This window comes from Anser brachyrhynchus, assembly GCF_964034855.1.
Source record: "Anser brachyrhynchus genome assembly, chromosome: 28".
NCBI classification, from domain to species: domain Eukaryota; kingdom Metazoa; phylum Chordata; class Aves; order Anseriformes; family Anatidae; genus Anser; species Anser brachyrhynchus.
The window spans coordinates 3,073,011-3,087,595 of NC_137721.1; the positions used below are offsets into that span (position 1 = coordinate 3,073,011).

The 14,585-nt window shown below is 69.5% G+C and overlaps 4 protein-coding genes across 4 annotated transcripts in view; 2 read left to right on the forward strand and 2 right to left on the reverse strand.

Annotated features, from left to right (window-relative positions):
* Positions 1-14,585, reverse strand: part of LOC308183513 (protein S100-A14-like) — a 60,785-nt gene that overhangs the window by 19,216 nt on the left and 26,984 nt on the right. The gene's annotated exons all lie outside the window — the stretch shown is intronic.
* Positions 373-7,650, forward strand: LOC308183508 (mothers against decapentaplegic homolog 4-like). The gene is made up of 12 exons (XM_080569703.1): positions 373-522; positions 2,711-2,959; positions 4,135-4,309; positions 4,428-4,448; positions 4,583-4,771; positions 4,885-5,025; positions 5,136-5,264; positions 5,363-5,416; positions 5,495-5,678; positions 6,391-6,559; positions 6,972-7,107; positions 7,212-7,650. The coding sequence occupies exons 2-12, from the start codon at positions 2,723-2,725 to the stop codon at positions 7,421-7,423; spliced, it is 1,647 nt and encodes a 548-aa protein (XP_080425829.1). The 5' UTR covers positions 373-522; positions 2,711-2,722; the 3' UTR covers positions 7,424-7,650.
* Positions 7,528-9,315, forward strand: SNAPIN (SNAP associated protein). Its single transcript, XM_080569705.1, is given in 5 exon segments — positions 7,528-7,925; positions 7,927-7,988; positions 8,539-8,585; positions 8,690-8,808; positions 8,929-9,315. Coding segments are annotated over 5 exon segments (864 nt in total). The 5' UTR covers positions 7,528-7,649; the 3' UTR covers positions 9,289-9,315.
* ILF2 (interleukin enhancer binding factor 2) lies at positions 9,498-14,533 on the reverse strand. Its single transcript, XM_080569704.1, is given in 16 exon segments — positions 9,498-9,629; positions 9,740-9,844; positions 9,850-9,908; positions 10,211-10,301; positions 10,375-10,489; positions 10,665-10,726; positions 10,904-10,991; positions 11,138-11,216; positions 11,338-11,454; positions 11,568-11,633; positions 11,711-11,813; positions 12,017-12,094; positions 12,357-12,461; positions 13,478-13,520; positions 13,814-13,873; positions 14,456-14,533. Coding segments are annotated over 15 exon segments (1,167 nt in total). The 5' UTR covers positions 14,461-14,533; the 3' UTR covers positions 9,498-9,629; positions 9,740-9,748.

The window sequence follows — 14,585 nt, forward strand, 5'->3', positions numbered from 1 at the left end:
CTCACGCACACCGGTGCTGCTCGGTGGGGAAGTGTGGAGCGCGTTACCCCGTGGTTAACCGGGAAGCGCCCCGGCTGCGGACCTGCTCCTGGAGCTCCTGTGCCTGGAGCAGCGCGGGGGGAGCCCCTGCAGCGCCCTCCTCAACTCTCCGGGCTGGCTGCCCGCACCCCCTGGCCGAGCCGGGACGCGGCGAGGGGCCGGGGCTGGTGCCGGGGGCTCCGGGTCCCCTGGGGCCGGTCCCCCCGTGTCCCCCCCCCCCCCCCCAAGTCCCCCCGGGGGCTCCGCGCCGGGGCCGCGCCCGGAGCCGGGTCCGGAGCCTCGGGCAGGGGCCCCGCCCGCAATGCAAGCGCGGCCCCCATTGGCCGGCGGGGCGGCGGCCGGCTGTCACGGCGCCTGCCATTGGCCGCGGCGCGGCGGCGCCTCCGGCGGCCCCTTTTGTTGCCGGAGCGCCCAAGTTGGCGGCGGCGGCGGCGGGGATGCGGCGGGAGCCGGGCCCCGGCTGAGCGGAGCCGGGAGGCGGAGGTGAGTGGCCCGGCCCCCCCCCCCCCCGGCCCTGCCCGGCCCCGCCAAGCCCCCCCCCGCTGCCCCCCGTCCTCGCCCGGCCCGGCCCGGCGCCCCCTTGCCCCCTCCCGGTGGAGCCCCCCCCCCCCCTGCTCCGCTACCCGCTTCCCCCCCCCCCCCCCCCCCCCGGTTTGGGTTTGTGCAGGGGGGCCCCGGTGCCGCCGGGGACGGAGCCGAGCCCCCGCTCCGGGACGTCCCGGGGGCTGCAATGGGGCGCCGAGAGCTCCGCGCATCCCCTCGGCACCCTCCTGTCTGGGGGCTGCAGCCTCCCCCCAGCACCGGGCTGGCAACGGGGCCCCCCCCCGGGCACCGCCGGTCCCTTTGTCCGTGCCCCGGGGATTACCGGGGAGCGAAGTTGGCGGCCCCGGGGTTAGGCAGGGGGGGCGGGGGGTCCCCTCCGCCGGGCTGGGGGCAGAGCCCGGCCGTGGGGCTGGGGGCTGGCAGGGGCTGGGGGCGTTGGTGGCCGGGACGATGCGGGGTGGGGGGCACAGACCCCGGCCCGAGCCCCCCCCCGCCGCTGCCGGAGGAGCCGCGAGGGCCGGTGAACAGCCCCCCTTCGGCTGGGACAAAAGGCTGGCGCAGAAATGTCACTGCCAGCCGGAGCGGGGGGTCGAGGCGCCGGGAGGTGACCCCGGCGTGCCGCCGCACCACGACCCCCGTGGGGCCTCGTCGGGTCCCCCCGGCCCCTGGCAGCCCCGTCCCGCGGCACCAGCAGGGCCAGCGGTGCTCTCTGCGAGCCAGCAGCACCCCTCTGCCTCAGTTTCCCCCAAACTGGGCTGACTTTCGGAGGAGACTGGGGACGGCAGCGCTGTTTCTCCTCGAGCCGTCCTCCCCGGAGCCACCGGCATCACCGGAGCTGCTGGGAGCCACGACCGACACCGGGAGCTCTCCTGCCGGGGTGCCCCCGCGCAGCCCCATCTTTCAGGGACTCCCTGCTGCCCTCTTTCACCTCCTTTGCCCTCAAAATCTGAGCCTCGCTCGTGAGGCAGAGCGTGCCAGGCTGGCGGGGTACCCAGGGACGAGCTGGCTGGCAGCAAGCACCGCGAGCGCTGGCACCGGGGAGCTCCGGGCATCACCGCGACGGGTGTTGAGGCACCTGCAGAGCAAACCCCACAGCCTGGAGGGGAACCCGGGGCCGAGCTCCAACAGCGGGGGCCCCTCCAACGTCCCCCCATCCCGCTCCCGACGGCATCTGGCTGGCCTCAAGGCGGGGGAGCCCGGCCAGCAGCATCGCCCTGGCGAGGGGGGGCCGTGGCCATGCGCCCGCGCCGGGGGCCGAGCCAGCAGCGCGCTGGCAGGACAAGCGGCCTCCCGCCCCGCGGATAAGCGGCGCGGAGCAGGGGCGAAGGGTTTGTTGTGTCTGCCGCCGGCCCAAGGATTTTCCCAGGCCCCGGAGCGCTCGCACCCGCCGTGACTCAGAGCCACGGCTGGAGAAGGCAGGCGGGGGGGGGGGGGGAAGGATGCTCGGGGGCCCCGGCACACGCGTGTGCGCGCGGCTCTTGGCGTGTGCACAGAGGAGGCAGAGGGAGAAGCCCAACGCAGCAGCGAGCGAGGGGTTAAGGAGCGGCGCCAGGAGCCTGGGCTCTGTTTAGTCTGGGCCCCGCGCTGGAGACGGGGCTGGGCAGCGCCGAGCGCGCCTCCGGCACCCCGGGGTGAGCACTCGCACGGCCGCACGCTGCGCACACGCTGGCGTCCTCCCTGCCGCACGCCGTCGGGGTGGCACGGCTGCTGGCCGCACGGCGCCGCCGTCCCTGCAGACCCCCGGGCCGTGCACGTGGCCACCCGCGGGCTCTGCTGCTGCTGGGGACACCCCGAGCGCCCCAGGCATCGCCGTTACCCCCGTGCCTCTTCCCACCCTGGATAGGGACCGTGGAAGCCAGGCATCCTGGCTGGTCCCCCCCTCCGAGGTGACATATGGCTCTGTGCCACGTCCTCCTCGCCTGCCACGTGCCCTTTCAAGGGGCCACCGCGTCCCCGGTGCCGCAGGGGGGCCGCGTCCCCCTCTCGCCACCTCCAGCCCCCCGCGGGCACCGGCGCGGCGCACGATGCTGAGGCCGTGCCGCGGTGGGCGCGCAGGCGAGGGCAGGGGGGCCGGCAGGGCCCCTGCCGCGGGGTGACGGGCAGGGCCGTGCCGTGCGGTGCCTTGCAGGGGAGCAGCGCCATGTCCCTCGGCGCGCCCACCAGCAGCGACGCCTGCCTGAGCATCGTGCACAGCCTGATGTGCCACCGGCAGGGCGGGGAGAACGAGACCTTCGCCAAGCGGGCCATCGAGAGCCTCGTCAAGAAGCTCAAGGAGAAGAAGGACGAGCTCGACTCGCTCATCGCCGCCATCACCACCAACGGCGCCCACCCCAGCAAGTGCGTCACCATCCAGCGCACCTTGGACGGGCGGCTCCAGGTAACCCCCCCCGTGGTGGCCTCCGAGGGTCCGGGTACCGCTGCAGCCCGACAGCCCCCCCACCCCGTGCACCCCACGGCCTCCCCGGAGCTGTGGGGACCTGGGTGATCCCAAGACCCAACAAACATCCCTGAGCTGGGGGTCCTGGGGGTCCTAGTGCCCCATGAATGCTCCACCGTGCAAGCTGTCCTCAAGCTGGGGGGACCTGATGCTCCATAACCCCCCCAAACCCCACAGCCCTCCCCAGGCTTCGGGGACCTGGGGTCCTGGTGCCCCGTGAGCCCCCAGCACGCGAGCTGTCCCCAGTCTGGAAGGACCGGGGTATCCTGGTGCTCCGTGACCCTGCAGACCCCAGAGCAATCCCCAGCTTTTGGCCCTTGCTGTCCCTGTGGAAGCGATCCCCAAGCTGGGGGGACGTGGGCTTTGGGGTACCGCGGAGCCCGCCAAGACCCCACAACCCACCCCGAACTTTGGGTATACCTGGGTGCCAGTCCCCTGAGACCCCAGAGCCCTCCCGAAGCTGCAAGGCGGGTGGGGGGGGGTTGGCATGGGGGCAGTGGGAGACCCACCAGAGGGGTGCTCGGGGGGGGGTCCCCCCACAATCCCCACCCCACAGCTCCGTGCCCGGCACCGCACCGATTTCAGCATCTGCGCTCTCACCCCACCGCCAACACAGCCACACGTGGCTGGGGGGGGGGGGGGGCAGGGGGCAGGCAGAGCAGCCCCCCCCCGGCAGGGCAGAGCCCCCCTGCAGCATCACAGGGGGCTGCTTTGCCCCCCGCCCGCTGTGCCGTCCCCCCCCCTTGCTCCGGCATCCCCGTCCCCCGGCGGCGCTGCCCCCCTTGCCGGGATGAGTCACTGTCTGGCAGCCTGCAGCCGGGGGGGGCGCGGGGGGGTTGTTATGTCTGGAGCGAGCGCGGCTCCGGGGAAGGCGCAGGGGGAGCCCCCAGCCGCTGCGGGGTCCCAGCCTGGCGCCAGCCCCGAGCTCTGCGGGGATTTATTTGGGGCGGGGGGCGAGGGATGCTGGGGGGGGGGGGGGTCCAACCCCCCCTCCCCCCCCCCTTCCCCATGTTGGGGGTGCCATCGGTGGGGCCGGCCGTGCGTGGCGGGGCGCAGTGTCCCCCCCCCGTGCCCCCACCTTGTCCCCTCACCTCGCCCCCCAACCCCCCCCCCAGGTGGCGGGCAGGAAGGGGTTCCCCCACGTCATCTACGCCCGGCTGTGGCGCTGGCCGGACCTGCACAAGAACGAGCTGAAGCACGCCAAGTTCTGCCAGTTCGCCTTCGACCTCAAGTACGACAGCGTCTGCGTCAACCCCTACCACTACGAGCGCGTGGTGGCCCCGGCCATCGGTGAGCCAGCCCAGCCCCAACACCTTCAGCACCCCCCCACCCCACCCCGACACCTCCAGCCCCCCCCTTCCCCTTGGGGGGACCCCCGTAACGCCCCCCCCCCGTCTCTCCCCGCCAGGTCTGAGCATCCCCAGCGCAGGTGAGACCCCGGCCCCATTGCGGCCCCGCAGCCGGCAGCCCCTCCGTGTGGGCCCCCCCCCCCCCACTCCGCCCCCCAAGCCCCGCAGCGGGTCCCCGTGCCCCCCAATGGTCTCCGGTGTCCCCCCCGCCCAGTGCCCCCCGCCCGCCTGGTGAAGGAGGAGTTTGTCCATGACTGTGTGCAGATGGAGGTGCCGCACGGGGCCAAGCGGGCGCCGCGCCCCCCCGCCGAGCCCTACCGCCCGCCGCTGCCCCCCCCGCCGCTCCCCGAGTCCCCCCGCGCCCCCGGGAGCCTCTACCCCGCGCTGCCCATGTCGCCCCCAGGTAAGACCCCCTGCCTCTCCACGTCTCCCCCCAGCCCCCCCCCCACCTCAGCCCCATTCTTGGGGTTTGGGGGCACCGCGCCGAGCCCCCCCAACCCCGTCCCCAACCCGCAGTGGCCCCCGGCGGCCCCCTGCTCCCGCTGCCCCACGGCGAGGGGCTGCTGCGGATCGCCTGCCCCACGCCGCCCCCGGCCACGCCGGCGCAGCCCCCCCCGCAGAACGGCTACCCCGCGCCCCCCAAGCTGCCCTACCATGGTGAGTACCGGGGCTGCCCCCACGTTGCTGCGTCCCCCAGCTTTATGGGGGGGGGGGGGTGTCCCGCATCCTGATCCACCCCCCCCCGTCCACCCTCTCTCCCACCCCAGGTTCTCCGGCGAGCTGGAGCAGCGGCAGCACGGCCATCTACGCCCCCAGCCTGGGGGGGCCGCAGCCCCCCCCCCAGCCCAGCAGCCGGAGCCACCCGCAGCCCCCCCTGCACCACCCCAACCACTACTGTAGGTCTGGGGGGCGGGGGGGGCGCAGTGGGGGCGACGGGGTGGGGCAGGGGGCACGGCATCGCAGCGCTCACCCCATTTTGTGCCCCGCGCCCCAGGGCCCCCGCACCATAGCTCCGCGCCGTACCAGCAGCCGGTGTCCACGCACCCCGGTAAGCACCCGACGGGCGCCCAGCACCCCGGTGTGCCCTGACCCCCCGCCAACAACCCACGTGTCCCCCCCCCCCCAGGGCCAGAGTTCTGGTGCTCCATCGCCTACTTCGAGATGGACGTGCAGGTGGGCGAGATCTTCAAGGTGCCGTCCAGCTGCCCCGTGGTCATCGTGGACGGCTACGTGGACCCCTCGGGGGGCGACCGCTTCTGCCTGGGGCAGCTCTCCAATGTGCACCGCACCGACGCCAGCGAGCGGGCCCGGTGGGGTGGGGGGGCAAGGGGGGGCAAAGGGCGGGCGGCGGGGAGGCAGGGGGGGCGGGGTGGGATGGGGAAAATGGGGGGGTAGGGGAGGATGCGGGAGCGAAGGGGAATGGGGGGTAAATGGGGGGGGTGTGGGGTGAGTGGGGGGGAATGTATGGGCGGGGGGGATGTAGGGGTAAAGGGGGGGTGTATGGGGTGGGGGGATGTAGGGGCAATTGGGGTATGGGTACGATGGGGGATTATGGGGGCAGATGGGGGGGTAAATGGAGGAGGTAATATTAATTAGGGGTAGTATGGGGGCAGAAAGGATGGGGGGTAAATGGAGGAGGTACAAGTCAAGCAGGGGGTGTACGTGGCCAAAGCGTGATGCGTGGGGCAGAAATGGGATTAAGGGGGCAGTTTGGGTCTGGAGGGGGTAAAAGGGGGATGCGTGGGGGGGTGGGGTGATGCACAGGGCAGAAGAGAGATACGGGGGCAAAAGGGGGGACGCAGGGGCAGAAGGGGGGTGGAGGGGGCAAAAGGGGGTTGGAGGGGGCAAGGCGGGGGGGAAATGCAGGGGGTGGGGGGGAAATGCAGGGGGTGGGGGGATGCGGGTGTGAATGGGAGGCGTAGGGGTGGTGCGGGGGCAGGCGGAGGCAGGAGGGGAGGACACGGGGGTGAACGGGGGGGCCGGGGGGGGTGGGCGCCGGGGCTGACGGCCTCTCCGGGGCAGGCTGCACATCGGGAAGGGCGTGCAGCTGGAGTGCCGCGGCGAGGGGGACGTGTGGATGCGGTGCCTGAGCGACCACGCCGTCTTCGTGCAGAGCTACTACCTGGACCGGGAGGCTGGCAGGGCCCCTGGGGACGCCGTGCACAAGATCTACCCCGGCGCCTACATCAAGGTGGGGGACAGGGAGAGGGGCTTTGGGGGTGCAGGGGCCCCCGTGCCCACGTTAAAGGGGGTCCCAAGGAAAGGGTCCCTTATGCTGGGGGGGGAGTGGAGGGGCTCCGGGGACTGAGGGACCCCGTGCCCACCTTAAAGGGGGTCCCAGGGAAAGGGTCCCCAGCGCCAAGGGGCAATGGGAGGACCCCAGGGAGGGCAGGACCCCAAGTCCACGTCCAGGTGGGTGCCAAGCAAAGGGACCCCCATGCTGGGGGGGGAACGAAAAACCCTGGGGATGGAGGGACCCCACGGCCACGTGAAAGGGCACCCCCGGCACAGGGTCCCTGGTGCCAGGAGGGGATGGAGGGGCTTGCGGGGAGGGAAGGACCCCATGCCCACGCTGAAGGGCCCCCCCCCCCATCCCCCCCCAGGTATTCGACCTGCGCCAGTGCCACCGCCAGATGCAGCAGCAAGCAGCCACGGCCCAGGCCGCTGCCGCCGCTCAAGCGGCCGCCGTGGCCGGCACCATCCCGGGCCCCGGCTCGGTGGGCGGCATCGCGCCCCGCCGTGGGTGAGTGAACCCCGGGGGTGGGGGACGGCAGGCATGGGGGGGGGGAACCTCCCCCAGCCCCGGGACCCCCCCATCCCACGGCCGCCTCCCTCCCGGGCAGGGCTGTCGGCGGCGGCGGGGATCGGCGTGGACGACCTGCGGCGGCTGTGCATCCTGCGGCTCAGCTTCGTCAAGGGCTGGGGGCCCGACTACCCGCGGCAGAGCATCAAGCACACGCCGTGCTGGATCGAGGTGCACCTGCACCGCGCGCTGCAGCTGCTGGACGAGGTCCTGCACACCATGCCCGCCGCCGAGCCGGGCCCCCTGCGCTAGCGCTCAAGGCCCCGCGCTTAATTTAATTTTTGTAAGAAAAAGATGCCCCCCCCGAAAAAAAAAAAAAAAGGTTAAAAGAAAAAGGAAAGGAAAAAAAAGAGAGGAAAAAAAAAAGAAAGGGAAAAAAAGGGAAAAAAAAGAAGGGGAAAAAAAGGAAAGAAAAAAAAAAGGAAAGGAAAAAAGAAAAAAAAAAAAGGAGAAAAAAAAAAGACGAAACTACCCAAAAATGCGCTGCTCGTCCGTGGGCGTTGGCCGCAGGCTCTGCGCTACCCGCGGTGCTCGGCGCTGCGCAGGGAGGCGCCCCCGAACTACATTTCCCAGCGGCCCCCGCGGCGCGGGCCGGAAGTGGCTGTGGGAGGACGGCGCGGACTCCATTTCCCGGCGCCCCTCGCGCGTGGCGGCCCCGCCGCCATTTCCCGTGGGTCCGCGCGGCGGCGGCGCCAAGATGGCGGCGGCGGCGGCGGGGGGCGGCGGGCCGGCGGCGCGGGAGCTGTTCGCTGAGGGGGCTGCTGCAGTTCCTGCGGCCGGCGGTGCGGCAGCTCGACGGGCACGTGCACGCCGTCAGGTCCGGGAACGGGGGACCGGGACCGGCACCGGGCAGGGCAGGGCAGGGGGAGGCGGAGAACGGGACCGGGACCAGGGATGAGGGTCGGGAACGGGAACGGGACCGGGAACGGGGCCGTGGGGCCAGGAGCGGGGACGGGGGGGGATGGGGGCGTGCCGAGAACGGGACCGGGACCAGGGCCGAGAGCAGGGAACGGGACCGGGAATGGGGTCACGGACCGGCACCGGAGCCGAGGACCGGGGCCGGGGCCGCCGGGCCGGGGCAGTTTTGGGCCGTGAGGGGCTTTGGGGGGCGCCTGGCAGCGGTGGGGGGGGTGAGGGCGGGTCCCCACTGGGGTGGGGGACCGGGGTTGGGGGCCTTTGGGGTGCCTGGGGAGCCTCAGGGTGTCGGTAACGGGGGGGGGGGGGGGGGGGGACCCTGCTGGAGGGGCGTGGGGGGTACGGAGGGCTCGGGCAGGGGGGCGCAGGGCGGGGGGAGGATTGGGGTCGGTAGGGGCTGGGGGTGCGGGACGGGTTCCGGGTCCTTGCCCCCAGCTCTGTCTCCTCCCCAGGGAGAGCCAGGTGGAGCTGCGGGAGCACATCGACAGCCTGGCCACAGGTGAGGAGGCACCGGGGGGGGGCACCTGCGGGGCTGGGGTGGGGCCCGGTGGGGTTCGCTCCCCACGCCCTGAACCCCTCCCCCCTCCCCGCTCCTCTCGGCAGAGCTGTGCCGCATCAACGAGGACCAGAAAGTGGCGCTCGACCTCGACCCCTACGTGAAGAAGCTGCTCAACGCCCGGCGCAGGGTGGTGCTGGTCAACAACATCCTGCAGAACGCCCAGGTTGGAGCGCTGCAGGGCCGGGGAGGGGGCTGCAGCATTCGGGGGGGGGGGTCCCAGCTCCCTGTGCTGACGGCTGTTGCTCCCCCCCCCCCCCCCCCCCCCCCCCCGTTTCTCAAGCAGGAGCGGCTGCGGAGGCTGAACCACAGCGTGGCCAAGGAGACGGTGCGGAGGAAAGCCATGCTGGAGGCCGCCGGCGGCTACCCCCAGGGCCTGCCGGGCCAAGTGAGGCTCCTGGCGCAGCACCGGGCTGGATCCGGGGCGGCTGCGCCCTTCCCCGGGGCGCTGGGACGGAGCTGGAGCAGCACCGACAGCGCTGGGCGCTGCCCCCGCTGGGAGTGGGCACTGCCGAGGGGAGCAGGAATCCGTGTCCGCAGCACGGGGGGCGATGAGGAGCCCCCCCCAGCGAGGCCGCGGTGCCGCAGCGGGTGCTTAGCGAGCTGGGGGCTGCGGCTGCTGCGGTTCCAGGGGTGCAGGCGCTGAAATAAACGGCAGCGTGGTGCTCGCGCACCGGTGGGGCAGCGTGGGTCTGTAACGCCACTCGGGTCGCGGCCCCACTGCCAACACCACCCAGCGTGGGGCTCAGCACCCCCCCCAGGCAGCGCCTGTCGAGGTCTGGCCCCCCCCCCAGCCCTTTTTGGGAGCCCTTTCTGCGGCGTGCGTCTCCTCCCCGAGCACACAGAAGACACTCAAAAGGGGGGGAGGTTTTAATGCAAACCTATAAAAACACAAATACGAGGGGGTGGGGGGGGGCGCAGCAGCTGGCTGCGTTCACTCAGGATGCGCTCGGTCCTTCGCGTGGCTTCGTCCAGCGGCGAGGCGTGCTGCAGGGCACCACAGGGAGCGCTGAGGGGCAGAGCCAGGCCCCGGCCCCAACCCTTCCCTCCTGTTCCCTTCTCTGGGGTGCCGTGGGACGCTCCGAGCGGGTTTTTACCTGGGCGAGTCACTCCTGAGTCTCCATGCTTTCCTCTTCCTCGCCTGCAGCGGGTTCTTCCTGGTTCTCCTCTTCCTCTTCTCCTTCTTTCTTCTCCGGAGGCTTTCGTAAGCCTTCTCGGAAGGCGTCACTATCACTCCATCCCACGTGGACATTTCGGAAGCCAGGTCTGCGAAAAGCGGCGCTGAGCAGGCAGCTCACGGCCCCCCCCCCAGAGCTGTCGGGGTGCCCTCGGGCAGGGCGAGCCCTGCTGTGGGGCCCTGCAGCAGCGCCGGGTGCCAGCAGAGGGAAGCACCGCGCCCTGCAGCGCCAGCCTGGAGCCCAGCAGCCTCCCCAGCAGCTGCTCACAGCTGCAGCTTCGCCTCCTCGCTCTCCTGGGCTTTATTAAACAGTTTCTCAGCAGCTCGCAGAACCAGGCCCGTTCCCCCGCAACGTTCCCAAGCCCCGCCTGGCCGCACCGTCCGTACTTACAGCTGGCGTCGCCCTCCTGGCCCAGGATTTTCCTGTAGCCTCCGTGCGAGAGGATGCGGACGAGCGTCTGCGCGGTGTAGCACACCATGTCCTGCGGCACGGGGCGGGAGTCAGGGCGGGGACGGGTTTCAGCCCCTTCTCCCGCGGCAGACGAGGCGGCCCACCTGCTGCTCCAGGGTCATCACCGTGTGCACGCGGAAGTTGCCACTCTCGCAGGGGTCGGTGATCCCGACAGAGCCGGGCAGGAAGAGCCCCGCCGCCAGGATCTGGAGGCAGCGCCTGCAAGGACAAGCCCTCGATGTTTTTAGGAACCAGGCCGCTCCGCGAGGAGCCCGCTTTGCCTCCCCTCCGGGACACCGCGTGCTCCGTGAAGCCCCGAGGGCCTCCGCTTTTATTTGGCACGCTCCAAAGTGAGGGGGGAATATGGGGTTGTAGGGGCGAAACGGAGACAGACCTGTAGGCGATGTTGAGGGCCAGGGGCTGCCTGGTGGGGTTGTTCATCACGGCATAGTGCCCCTGCGGAGGGAGGAGAAGCGTTAGGACAAGCCGGGCTTCCCGCACGGGAAGGGTGGGCAGCCCAAATCCTGCTGGAGCTGGTAGGACCTGCTCCGAGCCGGAGCTCTGCAGCTGTGGGAAGTGACTGCAGCTGCAGCACGGCTGGCGCAGCTTCAGCTCCTGCCTTCGTGCGCTCACCAGCAGGTCCAGGATCCAGGGAGTGAGGGGCTCGAAGCCAGGGAACCGAATCCTCAGGTCTTTCAGCAGGCGGATTAACACCTTCACCCTGGACAAGACGGCAAGAGCAGAGTTGGTAATGCATCATGCGCGTTCCTGCCGCAGGGCCGGGAGCTCTCCTTGCTCCCCGTTCTCTGGGAGGAGGATTCCAGCCAGGCCTCAAAGCCCCAACTTTTTACTTGAGGCCAAACTCACGTGGACTGCGAAGCGTTCTCCTCAAACCAGCGAGCGTGTCTGATGGCAGCCAGGGCGCTCTGCAGCACCTTGATGTCCACTGAAAGAAGCAGCGGAAACGGCCGGTTTTTCAACCGAAAGGCGAGCGGGTGCCAGGGGAGGCCGGGGGGAGCCCCCCCGGGGAGGGCAGCCACGCAGGGCTGGGCCAGCCGAGCCCTTACGGTGCAGTTCGGGGTCCAGCTTGCGCAGGTTGGGCGGCACCGTGGTGATGAGGATCTTCACCGTGGCGTCAGCCGAGCTGATCTCAAAGCCGGTCTCGTTGGTCAGCATGGTCAGGACTGGGGGGGAGGAAAAGTTGAGTTCCTCCGAGGGGCTGCAAGACTTTATCAGCCCCCCGGGAGCGCCTGAGCACAGGAAGGCAGATCCCCACGCCGCGCGGGGAGCACCCTACCTTCACTGGGGTCCTGCGCCCTCAGGCTCTCCACCACTTTGTTTCCCAAGGCCGCCACAGCTTCCACTGGGGAGCAGGAGGAGAGGTTCTTAGAGCAGGAGCGGGCGCCGCCCTCCGCCGGCAGCCCCGGGACGGATACTCACGCGTGGGTAAGATTTTCAGAATCACCACCAGATCGGCCACGTTGTGCCCCGTCGTCATGGTCCCCTTCTTGTAGGAGCCCACCTGGCGAACCTCCTCAATTTGCTGTTGGAAAAAATAAAGAAAGAATTAGCAAAACTAACGCATGTGCTGCGTTTCGGGGAGAGCGCGGGAATCTCTGAGCGGCTAAAAAAAAACACAGGGTAATCCACCTGGGGCAAGGTTTGGCAGTTTGGCAGCTAGGCCGCCAGCATCCCCCTAAAACATCTCCCCACGTCGCGTTTCCCAAGGGAACCGCCTCGACTCACCACCTCGAAAGTTCCCGGAGCCACAATGAGGTTGTCAATCACGTTGTTGATTTTGGTCACCAGGGAAAGAATGGAAGCCTGGAAAGGAATGCAAGATGGGTGGTAGAATCGAGCAGTTACCAGCATGGTCTCGTGGAGCGCAGCACAAACGCAAACTAAAGATTAAATGCTCATTTAGAAAGCATTGTCCCAGAAATCTCTCGGATGCCTCTACTGCAGTACTTATTTCAGAGAGAAACGATTACTTTTTAGGCTAGCCACGGCCACTGCCAGCTATGTTCTCTGAACGAGTCTCTCTCTGCATCCCAGCTAGAAGACAAGGTGATTTTCTGCACGCCACCTGTTCAGCAGCAGTCGGTGCCAGGTCCTGGTTTCTCTTCAGCAAGGCCTCGCTGAAGGCGCTCTCATCAGCGGCGGGCTTTACCCGCGGGAAAGCCATCTCGCACTGAAACGGGACCAGACATCAGACCGCAGTGCCCAAGAAACAGACTTCACCTCAACCTGCTCGCCGACAGAGACTTAAACTTTTTATTTTTGTACTGCCCGGGGTTTGTTTCCTTTGTGACTGCCAATCTCGCTTCTCAGCTCATTGCTTTTCTGTTCTCAGAAGGGTGAACGGGAGCTGCCCGCCCTGCCCACGCCCCCTGCCGTGCTCCGCCAGAGCAGCAGATCCTCAGGAACTGCACAGGAGCCACCAGCACGGCCCACCTGGGCAGCTCCTGCACTGCGCAGTGCTTCCCAGCCAAAGAACGAAGCAGCGCAAGACAGAGGGGGACTAATTTAAGAACGGCTCCATCAACAAGGGCTTTTATTAGCTACGTGGCAGCCCCTTAAGAATAACGCTTTGTTTGCGGGCAGCCAGAGCGTTGCGGTTGCTGTGACAGCGCTCACAGCCCCAGGGCCTGGTAGCCAAGGAGGAGCGAACTTGTTTTCCCTGAGTCGCGTGTCTGTGAGGGACAGATGCTCAGCAGGAGAAGGAATTGATTGCCTCCCGCAGGAGGTGGCAGAGGTGTGTTCCTGCTGGTCCTCGTGAGGACCAGCACCACAGGGCAGCCTGGAGGACGTCTGCCAGGTGAGCGACAGCTGTCACAGTAACGCATGACGCTCGTGCTACGGACACTTGGCAGAAGCTGGGGGCTTGGGAAGGTGGTGGGGTGCCTTAAGAAGCAGGGAAAAATCTCAATCAAGGTGTTGTTTTTGTGATTGCGATTACTCAACTGCATCCCAGTCATCCCGTGTGACACAAGTACTCCACACAATCCAAACCAACACAGTAAGTATTTCAGGTTAGTTACTGAGCCAACGGCATTTGCAGTGAACTCCTCTACTCCGGGTAAGCTAAAAGAAGTCAAACCATCAAACGGAGTCAGCACGCAACGTTTTTTAAACCGGCATCTTTAAAGAAGGAAAAGCCCCGCGGCCGTTGCCTGCAAACAGCTCCGGAGGGCTCGGTTTACTCACGACATAGAAATCAAAGGGGATGTGCGGCACAAAGGGCCGGAACCTAAAGGGGGGAGAGAAAAAAGCACTTTATTTTCTGCAGCAGCGCCCGTCTCCCACCCAGCCCACAGAGGTTCAGCCCCAAGCGGCAGGAAAGGCCCTACGAGGACACAGGGAAGCTCAACGCGCCCCCGACCCCCCCCCCCCCGCTGCACCTCACCGCTACCCTGCGCTACGCTGCCAGCCCCGGGCCCTGCCCTGCGCCCCGGCAGCACGCCACAGGGGGCGGCTGCAGCCCCCCACCCCCTAGGCCTGCGCTGCTGGAGCCCCCCTGGCTAGAGCAGAAGCCAGACTCGCCCACTGCCAGGGCCTCCCCTGGAACCAAAGCGTCCGCCACGGCCTCGGCCTCGGTCGCCCCTGCGGGAGAAAAAGGAGAAAAGCGGCGTCAGAGAGGGGCCCCAGAGCCCCCTGAACCCCAAAGCCCCCGTGCCCTGTCCCCCGAACCCCAAAGCCCCCTGAGCCCCCCTGGCACCGCCCCCCGTGCCCCAAAGTCCCCCGTGCCCTGTCCCCTGAGCCCCAAAGCCCCCCGGCCCGGCCCCCTGAGCCCCCTTGGCCTGGTCACCCAGGCCCCAAAGACCCCCCCGGCCCAGTCGCCCCCGAGCCCCCCCCAGGCCCCAAAGCCCCCCGACCCGGTCCCGGAGCCCCCCGGTCCAGACGCTCCTGAGCCCCCCCAGGCCCCAAAACCCCCCCAGTCCGGCCCCCAAAGCCCCCCGGCCCAGCCCCCGAGCCCCAAAGCCCCCTGGGCCCGGCCCCAAAGCCCCCCGAGCCCCCCCAGGCCTCAGAGCCCCCCGGGCCCGGCCCCCCGAGCCCCCCCGGCCTGGCCAGCCAGGCCCCAAAGCCCCCCCAAGCTCCCCAGCGCCCCCCGGCTCCCCAGCGCCCCCCGGCCCGGTCCCCCCGAGCCCCCCCGGCCCCGAAGCCCCCCGGGCCGGCCCCGCGCACCTCATGGCTCCTCCGCGCACAGCAACCAGCGCCCGCCGCCACCCCGCAGCAAGCCGCCCGCCCGTTGGCTGCCGCCCGCCGCCGGAGCTCCGCCGCACGCCGTTGGCTCAGGGCGACGTCGATCTAAGGT